We start from the raw sequence: 21,510 nt of genomic DNA on the forward strand, positions 1-21,510 counted from the left end.
TAAATATGTAATGTTGTGTCCAAATTTTTCATAAACCACTTTTCCCTTTGTTAAAATTTCTCATGAACTGTTTTCTATTATTAATTTAACCACATGCCTACTGTTGGAAATTTATAGATTGTTGACTGTTCTGTCACCCTTGTTAACAAGGATAGCAAGGAATACTTTTAAACATTTAAACTTTTTTTTCCATATTTATTATTTTCCAATTATAGATCACTAGACATGGGATTACTTGGTCAACAGGTATTGAACATCTGAAAGTCTCCTGAAAGACAATAAAACTTCTTTCTAAAAGGGTTACGCTAAATTAAATTTCTCCTAATGTTGCCTCTTAGCTATTTATTTCCTTCATTATCACTCATCACAATTTAAAATTAATTTCTTTGGTGTCTGCTTCCCTTACCTGAACTTATACGCTTCATAAGGGCAGGAACTGTTCACCATTGTATCCCCTAATGCCTGGCTACACAATAAATATGTATTATATGAATGAACAAACTTGTACAAGAGTATTTCTTTCACAATCAGCATATGCATTACATAATTTTTCCACATTTAAATTAAAGCTGTACCTCAAGAACTTGCATGAACTACATGAACTGCATCCCTCATTGTTTAACTCTGAATTCTTTAATTACTTTTTAACTAAAGTTAAAATAAATTTGTTATATCCATAAGCATGTATTTCCTCTCTTTCTAAACTCTCTTTTAAGTCCTTGTCCATTGTACTTTTCATCTATAGGAGTCTCAGTGTTTCCTCAATAATCTGTATAAGCTTTTTTACATAGCAGAACTACCAACCCTGTGTTATTCATTTGTCCATCAAAAATTCAATTAAAATAATCATCACCATCATCTTTTCTGTTCCTCTGGTCTATCTGAAATTTCTTAGCAAATCATCACAGTATTTTATTTACTTACCATTTAGAATGTTTCAAATTTTGAGATAATCAACCCAATGTTCTTAATGAAAGGACAGTGTATAAAATTACCTCAATATATAAAAACACACTTATGTTTGCCAGTTATTTAAAGAATTTCCTACCTCTCCTATTTCCATAAGTGGTTCATTCATATCTACACCACCATAGCCATACTGAAGGTCAGCTTCTGTCAATTTATTCTTTTTAATAAACTGTGTATTGAGATACCTGAAAAACAAATGTAATATCATTGGATACTAAGTCAAAATTAGAGGGAAAACAGATTACTTGTAACTTTAGAACAATAATTTTAGGTTATAAATTGACTACAGAAACTAGTTCAGTATTAAGTCCAAAACTTAGAAATATAATAAGAAAGATAAAAATTGTCAGCCCAACTCTCTTTGCAAAGCCCTAAGAGACAAAGAATTACAAACTCCTCCAAGTAGTAACAAAACTATTACCCCAGTTCTACTCAAAGGTTTTTGCTCTAAAAATTTCCATTATGTTCATAGCATAGTATCTCTTATCCAAGGATCAGATCTTCTACAATCTAATTTGCTAATTCTCAGACTCTTCTTGATAAATCAAGATAAAGTCCACTTTACAAAGAACAGAAAATGGGTAAAAGTCAAGTCAATCTGAGTGAAGTCAGTTCTGTAATTTATATTTATCATCAGGAAAAAATGTAACTCTCCATTTTTAAACAAAAAATTATTGCAATAAGTATGCAAGAAAATGGAATAGATTGTTACAGACTGCAGGAAGTTTTAACTGCAAAGACAAAAATGACAGATTTAAGATCACTTTGTCTACCAGAGAAAACAGCTTAAAAAGAAAATGTTTCAATCTATTCCAAGACTAAAAATCATGAACTCTTAAAATAACTGAGATGAATAAAGAGTTCTAAAATGTTTAACAACAACAAAAAAGATTTCAAATGAGTAGTAGCATAAAAGTATGTAGAAAGGGCTTATAAAGCTCAAATACTTTTCACCACCCCAGATTTCACTATAATCCCTTCAATACTCATCACTTAAAACTTCATTAGAAAGCTTCTGCCAAAGTGTAGTTATAGGCAACAATACAAGTATTCAGGCAACAACCATGAAATGTGCATCATATTAAAACACACTTTCCAACACTTTCAACTGCATAACTCCACTGACGCTACTGGGAAACAAAGTAATCTATACTTCCGGGAATTAACACGAAAGTAGTAATATCCACAACCATTCTCACAAGCTCCACTTCCACGTTCACTAACTCCAAACCTCTAGATTCCAAGGCTTACTTATAACCTTGGTGCTCCATTTGATGTATTGGTCTCTTCTACCCATAGGTTATAAAATTGTATTATTGTTCCCCTTCATGTTTATTCTTGCACATTTATCCTTTCCCCTCTATTCTCGCTGCAACCTTCATAATTCCAGGCTGCGTTTCTAGTAGTGCCTTCCAGCTGAGAAGAAGAGGGAACTAGGATCGAAAGGCAGAAGAGTAAAAAAAGGATGCACTTACCACTCTCTCGGCCTGAAATGCCCTATGCCAGATATTCTGATGGCTGGCCCTTGCCATCAGTCTCAAATCAAACACGCCTCTTTCAGGCCTTCTTTGACCTCAGTCTAAATTAATGTCAACTTCCCCCCCTAATGAGGCAATTATCTAAAACACAACTATTTTTCTTCAAAGTAGATGTTACCATATGAAATAATCCTATTCATTTATATTTCTACTTGTTTTATACATCTCCACTCTAGAATACAAGATCCACAAAGCAAGGACCTTATCTTGCAGACAGCGCCTGACAAATATGAAGTCCTCAAAAAATACCTGCTTGATGAATTACTGAATAAATAAATGGATAGCATTCCAGACAGCAGGAAAGATAGCAAAAGCTAAAATAGTAAAACACAAACTTGGAAAAGAAGTGGAGCCAGATCATAAAAAGCATGTTGCCAAGAAAAAAAGTAATCACTAACATTTGTACAGTTCACAGCCTAAGCATTTTATCTGGTTGAATACTATGAGGTAGATAAATGTGGTGCTATTATTACCTTTATTTTACAAGTAAAAAAACTACAGCTTGGAGAGGTTAAGTAACTTGCCAAAGGTCAATCTGCTAGTCAGTGGCAGAGCTAGCAAAGAAACTCAGGAGTTTCTCCACTCTCACTCATTTAACAAGTATTTACTGAGTTTGGCTATATGACAGAAAGATGGGAGGGAAAAAAATGTGATCTCTGCTCTTGCAGAGCACAGACATCTGGTAGAACATACAAACACAAGTATAAAATTTCAACAGCGACATGTACTCCTCAGTAGAGGGAATTTAGTCTTTATCATTTATACGTGCTTTCCTAAATGTACATCCTTTGCTCCAAACCAGTTTCTTTTTAGTCAGTGGTCCCATGACCAAGCCAGTATTAAAATCATTTACCCTTCTATCATGTATCCTGTAATCAACTGGTCTTTGTGTTCTCCTAAACTATCATATCCTCCCACTATACCTTCTGCTTGGTTCATACGCAGTGCTCTCATGTTTGGTCTCTGGCATCTCCAATTCATCCAAAATTCCACTATCATGATGTCACTTCCCTATTCAGAATCCTACAGTAGATGCTAAGAGAGTTCCCACAGAGGCTCAGAGAGAAAGCCACCAGAATCAAAAGCTGAAGGCAATGAAACCCAGGAGTGAAGGACCAGCAGACACTGGCCATGTGCCCTCCCATGTGACAGAAGAATCTGGAAGCAAAGGACCTGCAGACACAAGCCATGTGTCTTGCTATCTGACAGAGGAACTGCAGCCTTTCTTCAGAGAAAGCATCCTCTTATTGATGCCTTAATTTGGACATTTTCACAGCTTTAGAATTTTAACTTAATAAATCCCCATTATTAAAAGCCAACCCATTTCTGATATATCATATTCTGGCAGCTTTAGCATACTGAAACAGTAAGTATAAACTTCTTAGCATAGTAGTTTGTTATCTCTAAAGAAGCTGCTAAGAGATCTGCAGATGAGGTCTGAATCCACTAATTTGTTACAAAGATCTGTGTGTACATTCTTAAGCTAGTACTGTTTTAATGTCACATTTTTTTTTAATTTTTATTTTGAAATAAATTCAAACTTCCAGTAACAGTTGCAAAAATAATACAAACCCCATACACAGAACTCCAGCATACCCCAACCCCCTCCACCGACACCCCGATCTACCAACTTTAATATTTTGTCACTTTACTATTTCTTTCTTTCCCTCCCTCTATCATCCATCATCTATTGCTCTGTCTTCTGAACATATGACAGCAAGTTGCACACATCCTTGAACAAGTAATATAATTCACATATACATTTCCTATGAACAAGAATATTCATTTATGTAATCCCATTAAGTGTAAAGAAGTTCAAGAAATTTAACATTGATATAAAGCTTACATTCTATATTTCATTTTTTTCTTATGTCCCAATTGTGTCCTTTTGAGCCTTTTCTCCTCTATTCTTAGATCTCATCCAGGATCATCTATGGCATTTAATTATCATTATTTATTTAGAATGTCTTTTTCTTCAATTGTGTAAACATATATACAGCATAAATCTTCCCATTCTAACCCCTCCCAAGCATTCCATTTAGTGGGATTAATCACATTCACAATGTTGCAATGCCATCACGCTTTCCACCATCCATTACTAGAAATTTCCCTTCACCCCAAACAGAAACCCTACACTCATTTCTTATTAACTTCCCATTGCCCCTTCCCCCACTTCTCATAACCCATATTCTACTTTTCATCTCTATGATCATATTCTCTGATACTTTCTTTGTGTTTACTGTGGGGCTTAAATTTAACATCTTAAGTCTATAACAATCTTGTTTTCTTTGATACCAACTTAACATCAATAGGACACACAAACTATGTTCCTATATTCCTCCATTCCCCCGCCTTTACGTAGTTCTTGTCAAAAATTACATATTTTACATTGAGTCCAAAACCACTGATTTATCATTACACTTTATGTATTTTAGATTCTGTAGGAAGTAGTGGAGTTACAAATCAAAGATACAGTAGTACTGGTATTTATATTTACCATGTGATCTTTACTGGAAATCTTTATTTCTTCATGCGTTTTCAGTCAATTGTTTAGTGTCCTTTTCTTTCAGCCTGCACAATTCCCTTCAGCATTTCTCATAGGACTGATCTACTGATGATGAAGTCCCTCAGCTTTTGATTATCCGGGAATGTTTTCATCTCCCCGTCATTTTTAACCTCCAGGTGTTTGTGAATTTGCTAAGTCTCTGATGGTTATTGACTTCTATTTGTATTCCACTGTGGTCAGAGAATGTGCTTTCAATAACTGCAATTTTTTTTTAATTTATTGAGGCTTGTTTTATGTCCCAGCCTATGGTCTATCCTGGAGAAAGTTCCGTAATCACTAGAGAAGAATGTTTATCCTGGTGATTTGGGATGTAATGTTCTATATATGTCTGTTAAATTTCTCTATATCTATTGCTCCCTTCTTTGTTTCTCTGTCGGTAAGGCTCCCTTCAGTATCTGAAGTAGGGCAGGTCTTTTATTAGCAAAATCTCTCAGCATTTATTTGTCTATGAAAAATTTAAGCTCTCCCTCAAATTTGAAGGAGAGTTTTGCTGGATAAAGTATTCTTGGTTGGAAATTTTTCTCTCTCAGAATTTTAAATATGTCATGCCATTGCCTTCTCGCCTCCATGTTGGCCGCTGAGTATGTTGTTTCCTTATGTATGTTTCCTTATGTTTCTTATGTCGTTTGCTTTGTATGTGGTGAATTGCTTTTCTCTTGCTGCTTTCAGAACTTGCTCCTTCTCTTCAGTATTTGACAATCCAATCAGAATATGTCTTGGAGTGGGTTTATTTGGATTTATTCTATTTGGAGTTCACTAAGCATTTATGCTTTGTGTATTTATATTGTGTAGAAGGTTTGGGAAGTTTTCCCCAACAATTTCTCTGAACACTCTTTCTAGACCTTTACCCTTCTCTTTCCCTTCTGGGACACCAATGAGTCTTGTATTTGGATGTTTTATTTTATCTATCAGATCCCTGAGATCCATTTCAATTTTTTCAATTTTTTCCCCATTCTTTCTTTTGTTCGTTCATTTTCCATTCTGTGGTTCTGAAGGTCACTGAGTCATTGTTCAGCTTCCTCTAGTCTTATTCTGTGAATATCCGGGATCATTTTAATTTGGTCAACAGTTTCTTTCATTTCCATAAGATCATGTATTTTTTTATTTACTCTTGCAATTTCTTCTTTATGCTCTTCTACGGTCTTCTTCATGTCCTTTATATCCTGTGCCATGCTCTCATTGTTTGTCTTTAGTTCTTTGATAAACTGCTCCAAGTACTGTGTCTTCTCTGATCATCTGATTTGGGTGTTTGGGTTTGGGTTATCCATACTGTCTGGTTTTTTCATATGCTTTAAAATTTTCTGTTTTTTTGGGGGGCTCTTGGCATTTGCTTTACTTGATAGGGTTCTTTTAGGATATGAAGCATTATTCAGACCCCAATCTCTAATTTGTCAGATCTACACCTTGGTGGCGTACACTTTCTCTAACTAACCAGCAGATGGAGTCTGCAAGTCACCTATTCCCCTCAAGTCAGTTCTCCCCAACTTTGTCTTTGTGGTGTGTAGGGGTCTGGTTCTTGTGGGGTCCAATTGGTGCACCAAGTTTCGGTGTGTTGTTGGTGCTGTCCGCCCTGAATGTGGGGCGTGTGTCTGAGAGGTTAGGGAGGGAGGGCAGCTTTAATAATCAAACCTTCCAGGTGTTCCTGGAGATTTAAGGCTGTTGCAAGAGTCTAAACCTTCATTTCAGTCTCGCCACAGATCGTCTCTGCCACTGACCCACAAGTCCTTGGTATTGGCGTAAGGTCCCTGGGATTTCTGGGTGGGTTCCTCTTCCCAGTCGTGCCCTTCTAGGGCCTCTGCTGAGGGAAGGCTGTGCTACATCACAAGTGTGCACCATCCATCAAGGGAAGCCTTGGGCCGCCGGGCCATACAGGGGCATTCCCAGTCTGCTGAACAGGGTGTGTTAATTTCCTCCTTTTTGCACAGCTCTGCCTTCCCAGCTCCTAGACAATTAGCTGTGGGTGCGCACAAGGCTATTGTCCATGCTCGATATTGTGGCATGTGCACGGTGTTGCCGGAAACACTTCCCGTCACACTGGGTCCCTTGGTGCGGCTCTGGGCTGTGGCTCCAGCGCCAGGCAGAACGTTCCCAGCCCGCCGGGAAGATGGCTGCAAGGGGCGTGATTTTTTCCCCCTTTTGGCTCACCTCTGCCCTCCTCCCTCCGAGACAACTAGCAGTGGGTGCATGAGAGGCTATCTTCCACATCAAACACTGAGGCGTTCGCACAGCCCTTTCCCGCCGCGCTTCACTGTGTGGTTCTCGCAGCTGTATCTGCAGCCGCCCTTGGGTTTTTTTAAAAAAGAACTAGTCTGCCTCCAAACACCAACCCACAGTTTCCCCACACCACAGCATGGCTGCCGGACATTCAGCAGGCTCACTCGTTTCAGAATGCAGACTCCCGGTTTCACCAAGTGCACGGTCCCTGTGGATTTAGCAGACCTTGTCCAGCTGGTGCATCGCTGGAACTGGTGTTCTGGGTCACTTTCTGGCCTCTGTCTAGTATTTTTCACAGAGACGTTTTTTTGCCCTGTCTCTCCTAGTCACCAACTTAGGTTCTCCTAGACACCTGATTTAAGACAAAAGTGACTTGGCAGGAAAATAGGAGAAAAAGAGTATTTTCAATGAACGGAGATGGTTGACTGAAGAGGCATCTCGGAGAGCTGGCAGGAGCGGCAGCAGCACCTCGGCGACTGCCAAGTTATGTTTTAAGATCTGATAGGGCAAGCAACTAGCTATTCCCAAATAAAACTTAAACACAAAATAAAATTTAAACTAACTTACATGAACTATTTGGCATTTTTCTCACTCCAGATTTCTACTCTTGTAGGTTTATGCTTGATAGACAAGCTTCAAAATAATTAAAAACATAATTTAAAATGTAAACAGTACAATTTTTATTTAAAGGTAAACAGTACAATATTTATTTTAATATGGACACCACTCAATTTCTTTTATGTCTGTAATATTTTACAATCAAGTTTATTAACTACATGTGGTTTTAAATAAAGACATATGTCCTAGGAATTCTTAAATCCAAATGGCTTCCAGTAATTTTTTAAAACAATTTATACTGTACCACAAGGCAGTACATATTCTTATAATTTATTCTGTCAATAAAACAGTTAATAAGTATTCCTTAATTTTCTGGAGTATTAATAATAATATAATTAATAATAGTATTTGACAAGAACTACTCACCTAAGGTAATTCTGGAGCCTCTAAAAAATCAGGAATTTCAGTCTATCTTAGAAAATTCCACTAAAAGAGTTGTTTTCATGCTAATACCTACTGAACTGCAAAGAACTGTTTGTTTTCCAGCAAATATCTAAAGTCCTTCACTTCATGCACCAGCAGGATCTAAAAAGACATATAAAGCTACTGGGGAGAGTGGACTAGGAAAGCCATTATTTTCCTTTCAATCAGAATCCCAAAATCACCAATGCTAATGAATTTCCATCTTATCAATCAGTCAGGGTAAAGAAGAGGCTAGACTTTATTTTGTAAAACTAATATTGAAAAATACTTCTGAAACAAAAACTAATCTTTCTCCCTTTACATTTCATTACACATTTCATTACTCATTAAGCTATGCCTAGAAACAAGGGATAGCCTGGATAACCTTACTCTCCAGCAAGTAAAATTTCTACTGACTATTATGTAGTTTTCATCTGCTTACCATTGGCTATATTCTCTGTGAAAAGGATTTCACCATCTAGTCCACCAATATAATTAAGTCAATAATGATCAGTCACATGATGCCAATACCACACAAGCCAAACACACACCAAATCCCATGGGTCATCAGTTCTAAGCCTTTGGTGTAGACTATGGAAAGTTACTGAATGATTTTAGACGATGATCAGATTTGCACTTTGGAAAAGATAACACAAGAAGTTTATTGAATAGCATGAATTTGAAAATAAACAAAAGTCCAATTACAGGGACTTTATCATTCATAAAGTAAGAAATTATGAAAGACTTAAACTATAATAGCAGTGAAAAAGAAAGAATGAATTCAAGAGCTATTTGGAAGATATTCCTAATAGAGGCCCTGGTAGAGAGAATAACTCTACATTAAGGATAACTGAGATTTCTGACTTAAATGTCTGGACGTGTAGACCTACCATTAACTAAAATTGGTAATACCAGGGGCATGTATGTATATAAAAGATAAGCTCAGTTCTGAACATCAACAGAAGTACAACATACTCATAGGACATCCTGGAGATATAGGCAGCTGGCTAAAAAGAGTCCTCTGAAACTCAGACTGCCTGGGACAAACATGTATTTTGATAGTCATTAATATACAGATTATAACTAAAACCAGGAGTAATTGAGACCACCCCATGAAGAATATGTAGTAGGAGAAAGCGACAAGAATAGAAACTATTTAAGTGACTAAAAGGGTGTTACCTGGAATGAGAATAAGGTAGAAAAAAGTAGTTAAATGGATAGGCTTTGAAATGAGACTGATCTGGGTTCAAATTCACTCTTTGTGATTAGCTGAGTGACCTTGAGCAAAGTTGTTTAGCCCTAGTTTCTTCATCTGTAAAAATGGAGACACCAACTACCTTATATAGTTTATACATTATATATATACACACACACACATATATATGTATATGCAACATTTAACAAAAGTTCATTAATAGTAAGTATTGCTTTTGGAGAGAGCAGGAGAACCAAGAGAACCGTGCCCTAGAAAACAAAGAGAAAAAAGCAACTTAAATTTTTACTGAATTGTGTCAGCTAAAAATGGATCCCACTGCATGGCACACAGTCTAAAACTCGAGTCATCTACATGCCTGAAGGCCTACTCATCCCAGCTGTACATATACAAGCTGGTATTGTTCAAATTTTCCCAACTCTCCCTGACAAGTTAGGGAATTCTCAAAGTTCTATTTATGACTATCTGACCTTGGTAAATGAAGGGAAAAAAATCAAATGTCAGGATGCTTTATGTATGGCAAATACTGTTTTATAAAAGCCAAAATCAGAGAAAACCTTGTACTTGTCAGCAATCGCTTGTTTCTACTTTTATTATATTTTGCTCTTCTAAGAAGAAATGGAAACATTTGGTCCCCTATTTCTAACACAGACACCTTAGAATGAGTAAACACCTGTTCTATTTGAAAAAAAAAAACCACAGGAAAGATGAACCGGTGATGAAAAGGCCCATGTCTAATGAAGGAGAAACATGCCAAGAGAAGTGAGCCTGGTCACAATATGGTAATCCTGCAATGCAGAGTGTAACTGCAGATAATGTGGAGAGACCCAGTTCAACTCCTGAGCTTCTCCCCATGAGAAACGGAAGAAGCACGGGCCCACCTGTAGTCCAAGCCATGGTGCAGAGGCCAAATTCTCAGTGAGCCCACCACAGGACACAATCATTTCAACAGAAAACACCCTAGGACCAAAGGTGAAAGGCCCAGGTGCTTAACACCATTATTCCCTATTATCTGCTATATTTCAAGAAATAGGTCTCTGAGGAGTAAATGTTTAATGGGTACCAAGTTTCTGTGTGGGACGATGGAAGTGTTTTGGTAATGGATGGTGGCGATGGTAGCACAACACTGTGAATATAATCAACACCACTGAATGGTATACTTGGAAATGGTTAAAATGGAAAATGTTATGTTGTATTTATGTTAACACAATAAAAATCTTTAAAAAACAAACAAACAAACAAAAACCTACCAAGTGTTGAGCTTTGGTGTATTCAATAAATATCTACAATTATCTGAAAAGGCTATTAAAATACTCCCCTTTTCCAACTTAAAAAAAAAAATCAAAACATAAACAGGTCTCTGTTTTACATGCTAAGGTATTTATTTCCACTAGTCTACATGAATGGGCCAGAGAGAATCTGAACATGCTGTTAAACACGGAATGCCATGGAAACAAAAGGCCAAAAAGAGTGGCAGTTAAAACAAAAGATCTAGGCAGAGGGGGGAAAGGGATGTTCACAGGGGAACATCGGAAGAATGCATCAGAATTACTTATTCAGAAAAAGGAAGAAAAGCAACCCAGAAAGATAAAATAGCATGAGGAAAAGCAGGAAGATGTGAGACCACAGGACATCCTGAAATTGTAGGTAATTAAATACGGCTAAGGGCTGGGCTAGAGAGTCAGTAAATCTCGTGAACTTCCAAGAGGAAAACTACTGACAAATAGTGTTTCTCGGAAACATCCAATACTGAATTCTAGAGCCAATTAAGAGCATATTCAAGGAGACGTACTTAGAATTACTCCAACCTGATATTAAGCCTCATGCAAACTGAAGTGTCATTTGGATGTCTGTCAAGATATAACTTGTGCTAAGTCCCAATTTGAATAAATAGAGCCATGCAATTAAATAAAGTTACTTTTCACATAATGACTTTCCACATGCTGCCTGTATCCCAAATACCCACTTGACCTTTAAACCTTTCCCCATAGAAGAGAAAAAATCCTGGTGGAAAGGAGTACTTCAGTTCTGCATATTTCAATGTCTAACAGGTAATCAAACAAGTTATTCCTTCAATTATTGACTGCAGATACACCGTTTGGATTGTCAAGAGTTTAAAAACATACTTACCTATATAAGCAGTCCATATAGTCTGCACCTTTGCTATATTCTTCCCAATACCTATGATACATAACAAGTACTTGTTCTTCAGCCTCCAGAACTCTCTATAAAGGGGAGAAATTATTTTTACTTGGAGAGCATCAATTATTTTTACTTGGAGAGCACCAATTATTTTCATTCGTAAACTACGAAATTTATCAAAAATTAATGTTCTAACATGGATGAGCCTTGAAGACATCATGTTGAGTAAAATAAACCAGACAAAAAGGGACAAATATTGTATGATCTCACTGATTTGAAACAATTAGAATAAGCAAACTCACAGAGCCACAATCTAGAATACAGGTTACCAAGGGAAGGGGTAGGGATAGGGAATGGGAAGTTAAGGCTTAAAATGTACAGGGTTCCTATTTGGAATGATGGAAATGTTTGGGTAATAGATGGTGGTGATGTTAGCACAACATTGTGAATGCAATTAACAGCACTGAAATATATATATGAATGTGATTAAAAGGGGAAATGTTAGATTGCATATATGGTAACAGAATGAAAATTCTTTTTAAAATCCATGGAACTACAATACACAAACAGTGAACCCTAAGTTAAACTATGGCCTTTAATTAAGAGTACAATTATTAAAATGTGCTATCATCAATCGTAACAAATGTTCCACACCAATGCAAGGTTTTGGTGATGGGACGGTGTATAGGAATCCTGTATTTTATGCATGATTGTTCTGTAAACCCACACCTTCTCTAATAAAGAAAAAATATAAATTAATGTTCTAAATAACTTACATAATTCAAACATTATAAATTACATTTACAAATTTTATTCTAATTTAACTGCAGTATTAACAATGAAACAACTGGAAAAACCTGTGTATCTTAGAAATGAAAGTGAAGCATACATAATAGGGTGAACTGTTCCCTCTCTGAGATAAAAAGACAAAATGTAATGGTTTGATACTGTCTTTAAGCTAGATTATATTAAGAACAGTTTCAAATAGAACATAATTTAGGGCCTTGTACCTACGTTTCTTCAAATCTATTTTTACTGATCAGCCTGCTAGTTATATATCATTACCCAAAGTTAAAGAATCACTTTTGTGAATAAAATTATTTATGAAAACTGATACCTTTTCCACAATCCCCCAAATAAGTTGTCTGATACATATTTAATACAAACATATTATTTTTAGAAAAATAAAAATCAAACTGAAATCTGAGGTCTATTTTTTTAAGAATTTATTTTTAAAATAAATCTAGTCTAACAACAAAAATACACTGAATTGGTGTTCAGGACTTCTGTTTCAGTTCTTTCTTAAATTGTCCATATGACTTTAAGCAAGTCATGACCTCAATTTTTATCAAGTTAATTTCCTGATGAAATGTTATGCTTTTGAACTTGGAATTTTAACAATTAAGACTCAGGAAGTTAGAAGTGACCTATAAATAGCACTTTTTTTTGGTCTATCAAATTGGGAAATGTATTACAAATAGCAATCACTATCAATAGTGGTGGAGATATATTGCTGTGATGATGGCTGGATGTAACATAAATCCAGGGAACAATTAGCCAATATATGTCAAAAACAATAAAAATGTGTATGACCTATGACCCAGCAATTCCACATCTACGAATTTATCCTAGAAAATACTTTTTATTGTCCAAAAATAATTTAGCTACAAGGACGTCTCAGAAGTATTTTGTTTATAATAACAAAATTATACAAATTGGAAACAATCTATATGCCCAGCAATGCGGAAGTATTTAAAGAAATCATAATATCTCCAAAAAATAAAAAAAATTTACAATCATTGCCAGGATTACAAAAATCTATTTAATGAAAGAGGAAGAGGTTTACAATACTATTAAAAGTAAAAAGCCAATTAAAAGTGTATACGATGAATTCATTTTCTAATTAAAAATGAAACTCAATACAAAGCAAAAATATGCAAAAGACATATCAAACTACATATATATTCATATATACAAAATATATATACCAAAATAAATATTAATATATCAAAAATAGTAACAGTAGTTAATTCTGAGATGGGTTATGGGTGATGTTTATTTGTTTACCTGCATGTTCTAAATATCTATAGTGATGAGGTAATACTTTAGTAATTTAACACCTCTCCCCCAATTAAATCCAATTTTCTTCTCACAGGTGAAAATGCTTCAACTCTGCTGACTATGTAAAAATGTATACTTTATTATCTAAAAAAAGGTCAATTTTTTGGTCACAAGATCTGAGTGGACATACAGTGTACGATTATATTAGCATTCTAAACTTTCATAAAATTGTTTTAAAATATTTTGAAAAAAAATTTTAAAATCACATTTACAATTATACCAATGCTAAATTCTCAGTTTTATAATTGTACCACTGACATTACTGTAATGCAAGACATTAAGAAATTGGGTGAAGTATACGAGAACTTTTGCACTCTTTTTGCAACTTTGCTAGAAGTCTAAAATTACTTCAAAGTAGTAAAGTTGTGAAAATCACACAACCTAAGTTAAAATATAAAGTTGCAAAATTTTAAAATGCCTTACGTAGTTATTAATTATGGTATAACCAAATTAGTTCATAATAGCAGAACTTTACCTCTAAAATTAACTCATTAGACATTTTAAGACAAATTTAAAGTATTTGACATCAAAACCACTTTCATAAGCTGAAAAATGCACACACAAAAACAGTACAATATTTTTGCCATATACAACAAAAAATAAGAGGATTTCCTTCCAATGTCTTAAGGAAAATATCACATGATAAATTATGCTCTACTTATTATAAGGTACCAGTTTTAAAAATGTTTACTCCTGGCCTTGTGCAGAGTTGGACACTTTATATTATGTCACTTTATTCAAATTTTATAGGTAAAAAACAAACTGAAGGCTCAGTCCATAAGGTAGGTTAAGTGCGTTGCCCATGGTCAAACAGCTAATAAAAGGTAAACATTCTAGCCCAGACAATAAATTATCTCATCCAATTCCTGATGAGTTCAGCAGAAATGCTGTCTATACAGCCAAATACTGCCCTTATACACACAGTATGCTAACCAAAAATAAGTTAATGGATCACAGAGAAAGTTTCTACCATGCTTTTTAACTTGCCATTTCACTTTTTTGGATGATTTTATTAAGATATGAGGAAGCAGCTAAATGGTTGAAAATAATAAATTAAAGATAGAGATTTACCTTCCCACTTTGGGGAAGAAACAGCAAATAATGGTTCATAAAGATTAATAGAAAAGAGATGGGAATCATGACCAAGAGAAAACTTGGTTCTAATCAACACTATCTAGAGAGCATAGGAGCACATTTTAATGTTGAAAAAACCTTGCTATGTGTGAATTCCAGCTCCTTCACTAGTTCTATGATCTGAAGCAAGTTCCCTTAGAGAACTGAATGGCACTACTTGACTCATACTAAATATGCAATAAATATCATAAATATATAATTAGAAAAATACTGTTTAAGAAACAAAACAATTAATATGAACTTGAAACAAATTCAAGAAAACAGTGGGAAAATGAACCAGCCAACTATGTAGCTACACATTTCTAACATGTATGTACCATTCCTTACCTTGTGCAAATGCCGTACGTGATTTTCCAAAAAAATTTTAGTTTCTGTATAAAGTCTTTCTCCAAGGGGTTCAGGATAGGCCACACATAAAGCATAGATATCTCTTATTAAATTGTTAAGGTTTTAATGTCCATTTTCATTCATTCAATTCATTCATAAGATTTAACTCAATTTTGGCATTAGAAAATGAAAAATAATTTTTTTGCAGTTTAGGTAAAATAGATAATCATGTTTACTTTAAAAAAAACACTATACAAGATTTATTCATTTAGCCACTCGACAAACATTTATTGAGAATATATTATTTGAAGGCATGATGAAGAAAATGGTTTCTCTCAGAGATGTTAAACTTCAGGTGGAGATACTGGGAAATCAAGTTATCCAAAAACCTACAAAATAAGGTTTATGTAAGAATGGGTGTAAGCATAATATCAATAAAGGACTATGCAATATCACAAGCAGCAGATATATCTAAGCAATTCTGAGAAACAAAACACTAACAAAAATTACTTATTTGACACATTTTCCCACATCATAATACTTGGGATATTCTACAGCCTACCCACTATCCTTCAGCATTTATACTTCTAGAAGAATGATAGTGTGAACAATGACAGTAATATCAATTAATCAGCTAAGTTTTTGAACTGCAAGCATCTGCTAGGCCCCAACAGTAGGAGATAATGCTGTAGCAGAAGGAGTTCTCAACCAGGAGTCAGAGGAAATGAGATTTAATTGAGGCTTTATATCTAGACAAAATCTCTTAACCTCTCTGGGCTGCCATTTCCTCACCTCTAAGATAAGTATTATAAACTCTTTCCTGACATCTCTTCAGAGTTGTGTTAAGACCCAAATAAGCTCAAATAAATTAAAATGCTTCATAAACAATGAATCACTAGCCAAATGTTATATACACACCTAAAGTAATCTGAAACCAGCCTAACCAGATATGAGGATACAAAATGAAAATAAGGTTAATAGAATCATTTATATTTAATACAAACATCAGGAAAAATTTATGCTTAAAATTTTATTAGAAGTAGGATGCAGGTTCTTTCTTTTCTCTATCTTTGTAACATTTTATACATACCATTAAGTTTATTTTTATACAAATTTCTTTTATTTAACTTTTATGTTAGTTATTTATACCTTTTGTCATCCATACTAGTTTTGCCCCTAGGAGCAATGGTTTGGTATTTGCTAATTCAGTGTTCACACGAATTCACAGAACATAACTACCACAAATAACAAAAATCCACTGTACTTACATATTACAACTGCTGTTGTAATGAATTAAATGGATTTCTGTTGGTCTGAAAGAACTTCACTGTTCTTGCCTCAACATTCAGCTCAATATAAGCAACTGAGCTAGGCACTGAGAACAAGCTAAACCATTTCTTATGAAACCAAAGCTTTTCTAAAGAACTTACGCCCCACATAAAAAGGGAAGCCATTGATAGGAGGTCAGCACTAGTTAAGTCCAGCAAATGGCTGTCATATAGGATTGCAGGATACCAGGTTTCACATTGTCCTAGAGAAACTACAAATCTGGATTTTTATATAAAATCAAAGCCTGTTGATTGCCACAAAACAGATGATTAACTTGGAAATGTGTGTAATATATTTTAATAGCTTAAAGCTATTCTCATTTTTTAAAAAGTTCATCAATTTTAGAACATTTAATCAAGCTTCCACTGAAAGGATACGAGAAGCGATCGTTCCATGTTGCTCTTTCAACGTATTCCAACATGACAACAGCTTTGATTGTCGTTAAAAGTTTGTTCCATGTTTCATCGAAATCTACTACTCTTGGTTTCAAAGACATTGTGCAAGTTTAGTGTTGAAATCTGTTAATCAAAAACAATAACATTAGCATGAATTCCACAGGCTTAGTTGTTTTTAAAGTACCACATAATTAAATAGCATGACACGGGAAAAGGGTAAGAACATAACCTGGTACATACTAAGAGCTCAATAAACATGGATTACTCTGTTTTCAAGTGACCCAGACAAGCAATTCCATAAAATATCTACATCCATTAACAAACTCTGAGAAAAGACACCTTTTAGTGTAATTTATGGTCAAGAGTGCTGTTTCAAAGATTTTGAAGCCTCATTAACATGTTGAGGGAAAGAAGCTAGGACCCAGTTAACCAAAAGATCAACTCCTATTATAAGAAATATGCAGGAGACACTCAATAAATAAGGTTTTGGCCCAAATCCTTATGATCTGCACTTCTTAAATTGGGGAATGAGGCTGTATGCAAGGGATACAACAAACCACATGAAAATGAAACAGTTTTATCTTCCTAGAGAATCACTTCCGGTAAAAAAAAAAAAAATTAGGGAAGTTACATTTATATGAAAAACAAAGTGGGATGAATTGTGGAGGAGAATGCAAAATTCACATGAACTTTTAAGATAAAAATAATAATAATAAAGATTTCAAAGAAATTTCAGGGTTGCAGCCAATAGCTTAGGGGTCCTTCTCAGAGTCTCAGGGATACCTGGTCCCACTAACTAAAAACACTTCTCTAGCATGAGACTCCTGGCCTAGGGGACCCCAATCAATCTATACTGGAGAGCCGCAAGACTCCTTCTTGCCTAGCAGACAAGCTGCATTCTAAGAGTTAGCTGGCTTCTGGAAGAAAAGGGTCTCAATGTTACAGAAACTTGATTCAAGCTAGATTCTAAATCCTTCTCGGTATCAGCCCAGAAAGACAGCATTAAAAGAGAAACATTTAAAGTTCAACTTAATTACACAAAGGAATACTTTTTTGGCACGTTTTACCACCCTCCACAAAGTTTTCCCTTAATATCAGGACTACGAAGCACCAATCTAGTCTCCAGCCAAGGCCAAACATTCTTTCTTGTGTCTCATTCTTGGGGAAGAAAAGAGGTGAGGGAGATGAGTAAAGAGAATGAGAAAAGGAGACAAGGGAAGCAAAGGAGCTGCACACTCCCAAAGCCCACAAATTTTAGATGGCCCTAGGCCCTTCTCACCATTTCTGTCCTGAGAAGAAATCAAGAAGAGTCCAAGGAACAGACTCCAAAAAGAAAAAAAGGAAAGGATCAGAGAAAAGCCAAACAAATATCCAAGAGGATGGGCTATAATGAATCAAGACTCTTTTTCTTCAACATACCAAAGACCACCTCCTGGCCCTAAATTCATATACTGTAATTACATCTAGAATGGATTAACCATGATTTCACTGTGGAGAGAAAAGGATCTATCAAGTTTCCTAAGCTCAAAATTAGGGAATTAACCTTAACTCCTCCCTTATTCACCACATCCTGTGCAACTGTGTTCCTAAATATTCCTTGAATCCATCTGTTCCTGTGTAGCCCACAAATACCCTGGGATCAGGCTCTCAGCAGCTCTAGTTTATATTAATTTTTCAGTCACTGAAGAAGTAATAATTATAAAGCTGTCAAAACTGATATAGTGCTTATTATGAGCTAAGCATTATTTTAAATACTTTATATATATTAACTCATTTAATCCTCCCAACAATCTAATTAACCAAGTTCGACTGTTCTCCCTATTTTCTTGATAAGGAAACTAAGTCACAGGTGATTAAGAAACTTCCTTAAGGTCACACAGCTAATGAATAGTGTAGTCAGGAGGACTCAGACCTGTTCTGAAGTGCAACTATACTGCCTTACTAACATTTTTTTAGTGAACAATGCCAGACACTGTTCTAGGCTCTGAGGATGCACTAGGCAAACAGCAAAGTCATAAATCTCAAAAAGGTTACAATCTCAGGTCTGGCCCTCAATGAATACAAAAAAACACCTACTTAACCCAAAAAGCTGACCACGTCACTCCGTCAGAGCCATTTGGTGCAGACAGCATTAAGTTCAGGCTCCTTGGCAACATAGCACACAAGATTCCACGATCTGACCTCAACTAAAACACCTCTCCAGCTTCCTCTCCTCATGGGACTCCCTTCCTTGACATCACAATCCAGTAACTTCTCTCTGCCTACAGGTCACTGAACACACCAGACTGTTCCATATACCCTGCCTTGAACCTTATTGTTTTCTCTACCAAAAATGCTTCCTTCCCTGACCTCTCCTCTCTTCCCCATTCACTTGATTAATTCTGACTCATATTATAAGCTTTGGTCCAGATATATCTGCCTTTAAGGAACTTTCCTGGGCCAACATAAGATGGCTAACATGCCCTATCCTATATATTACATGAGAACTCTATGATTACCTCCATTAGAGTATTTAACCATCCTGAACTGTAATATTTATCTGAGTATTTCTTCAGGGTAGGGACTATTTTGTAACTGCATACCAAAAAGTTGGCAATTTTTCCTTCACATTAGTTCTCTCCCCTTATAAAAATGGGATCATATTACATGCACTGCCTTTAATTATTTTAGTGGTTGAATAGACTGTCTTTCAGCTCAGCTCAAGTTTTGACAGAATCAGACATACAATGACTTCTCTGCCGAGACCAATCCATTTATGGTCACACAGGTATGTGTACAGTGATAATCCCTGGTTGCAATGACCGAAAACCAAGTGAAGGTGTGAGAAGTGACTGTCTAGTGAAACCCACCAAAACTTAACGAAACAAGTTACCGTAAGAGTTGAAAAAGAATTTGGGCAGAAAGTATGCTAAAATTTTCTGTTAAATTCCCTGCTTACCCACTAGAAAGCTCATATAACTAATATATTTAGGTTCCTTCATGTTACTGAAACGGCTTATGTGATAAATTCTTCATGGGATGGTTCCATAAGGACGTGAAAGAGGGTAAAGAAAGAAGCAGGACCATGACCACTGCTCTCTCTCTCCCACCTCCCAAGGTGTCAGATTCAGAAATACCTGAGTCCTGTTCTTCATTCCTGTGCCATATTAGGGACCACAAAATGGTCCTACATCTGACACGCTGCCAGTGACCACTTCCTATCACCACTCAGATTATGTCCCATTGAGTATCTGTAAAATTCAAATCTCTCATTGCCACACTCTCCTCTAGCTTTCTTTTTCAGTTCCACTCTTGCAAAGAGGGGGTTAGGCTCTATAAGTACAGTGCCTAGGTCCCTGAAATTTATTAGCCCTAAATACAAAATAATGAGCTCCAAATACAAAAAGAAAATTGCAAAAAAACACTTAATCTTTAATTAAATATTTTCAGATACCATACGAACACTAATTATAAATACATTTGTAAAATTTTCTTTACACTGAACACAATCTATAGACTAGATTTTCTCCAACTTAGAGCACATTTCTAAATATGCATGATTGTCAATAATAGTAAATTAATTACAAAAGTAAATTACATAAGCTTACTTACGCATATGAACCAGAAATTCTACTCCTAGCTATATACCCAAGATAACTGAAAACATATGTCCACACAAAAACTTGCACACAGATGCTCATAGCAGCATTAGTCATAATACCAAAAAAGTGTAAACAATTCAAATGTCTATCATCTGATGAATGGATAAATAAAATGTGGTATATCTACACAATGGAATATTATTCAGCAATAAAAAGGAATGAAGTACTGATATACAGTAAAATATGAATAAACCTTAAAACATTATGCTACATGAAAGAAGTCAGTCATAAAAGACCACGTATTACACGGGAACTAACAGATTGCCTCAGGGATGGATAAATTTTTTCTATAAAGGACCAGATCAGAAAACCAATTTAGGCTTTGTGGGATATTCAGTCTCTGATGCAACTACCATTTGTAATTCCACCATACTAATACAAAAGCAACCAGATAATAAGCAGAAGAATGGGCATGACTCTGTTCCAATAAACTTTTTTACAAAAACAGGCAGAGGGTGGGATCTGGCCCACAGGCCACATTCAATGGGACCCCCATCCACAATTACCGAACTTGCTTGACCAATGAAAGGAGTCTGCAGCTCTGGTGGAGAGTTTGGGGATAATGTAGGGAAGATACATTAAAGGATTAAGCAAAGATTTCTTAGGTAGGGTACAAAAGTATGAACCATAAAAGAAAAAGAAAAGATAAATATTGGAATTCACAAAATTTAAAACATTCTATTCTTAGATAATGATGAGGAGGCGGGGCAGGATGGCAGAGTGGTGAGGTGTCAGTTTTAGTTACAGTAGGTAGAAAGCCAGGAACTGCGTGAACTGGACACCGCAGAGCAATCTGACTTCGGGCATACTTCATACAACACTCACGAAGGCGTGGAACAGCTGAGATCAGCGAAATCTGTAAGTTCTCGTGGCCAGGGGACCCGCACCCATCCCTACCAGG

General features: G+C 35.6%; 1 protein-coding gene across 4 annotated transcripts in view; it reads right to left on the bottom strand.

The window, feature by feature from the left end:
- Positions 1-21,510, bottom strand: part of CUL2 (cullin 2) — a 104,539-nt gene that overhangs the window by 62,244 nt on the left and 20,785 nt on the right. For all 4 annotated transcript variants that reach the window (XM_037835616.1, XM_037835614.1, XM_037835613.1 and 1 more), the window contains exons 2-5: positions 16,951-17,091; positions 15,245-15,347; positions 11,651-11,745; positions 1,049-1,154 (exon numbers count right to left, since the gene is read on the bottom strand). In XM_037835616.1, coding sequence (XP_037691544.1) covers positions 1,049-1,154; positions 11,651-11,745; positions 15,245-15,347; positions 16,951-17,069 — 423 coding nt within the window. In that variant the 5' untranslated portion in view covers positions 17,070-17,091. The remainder of the gene's footprint in view (positions 1-1,048; positions 1,155-11,650; positions 11,746-15,244; positions 15,348-16,950; positions 17,092-21,510) is intronic.

The sequence above is a fragment of the Choloepus didactylus genome, chromosome 5, assembly GCF_015220235.1.
Source record: "Choloepus didactylus isolate mChoDid1 chromosome 5, mChoDid1.pri, whole genome shotgun sequence".
In the NCBI taxonomy this organism is placed as follows: Eukaryota; Metazoa; Chordata; class Mammalia; order Pilosa; family Megalonychidae; genus Choloepus; species Choloepus didactylus.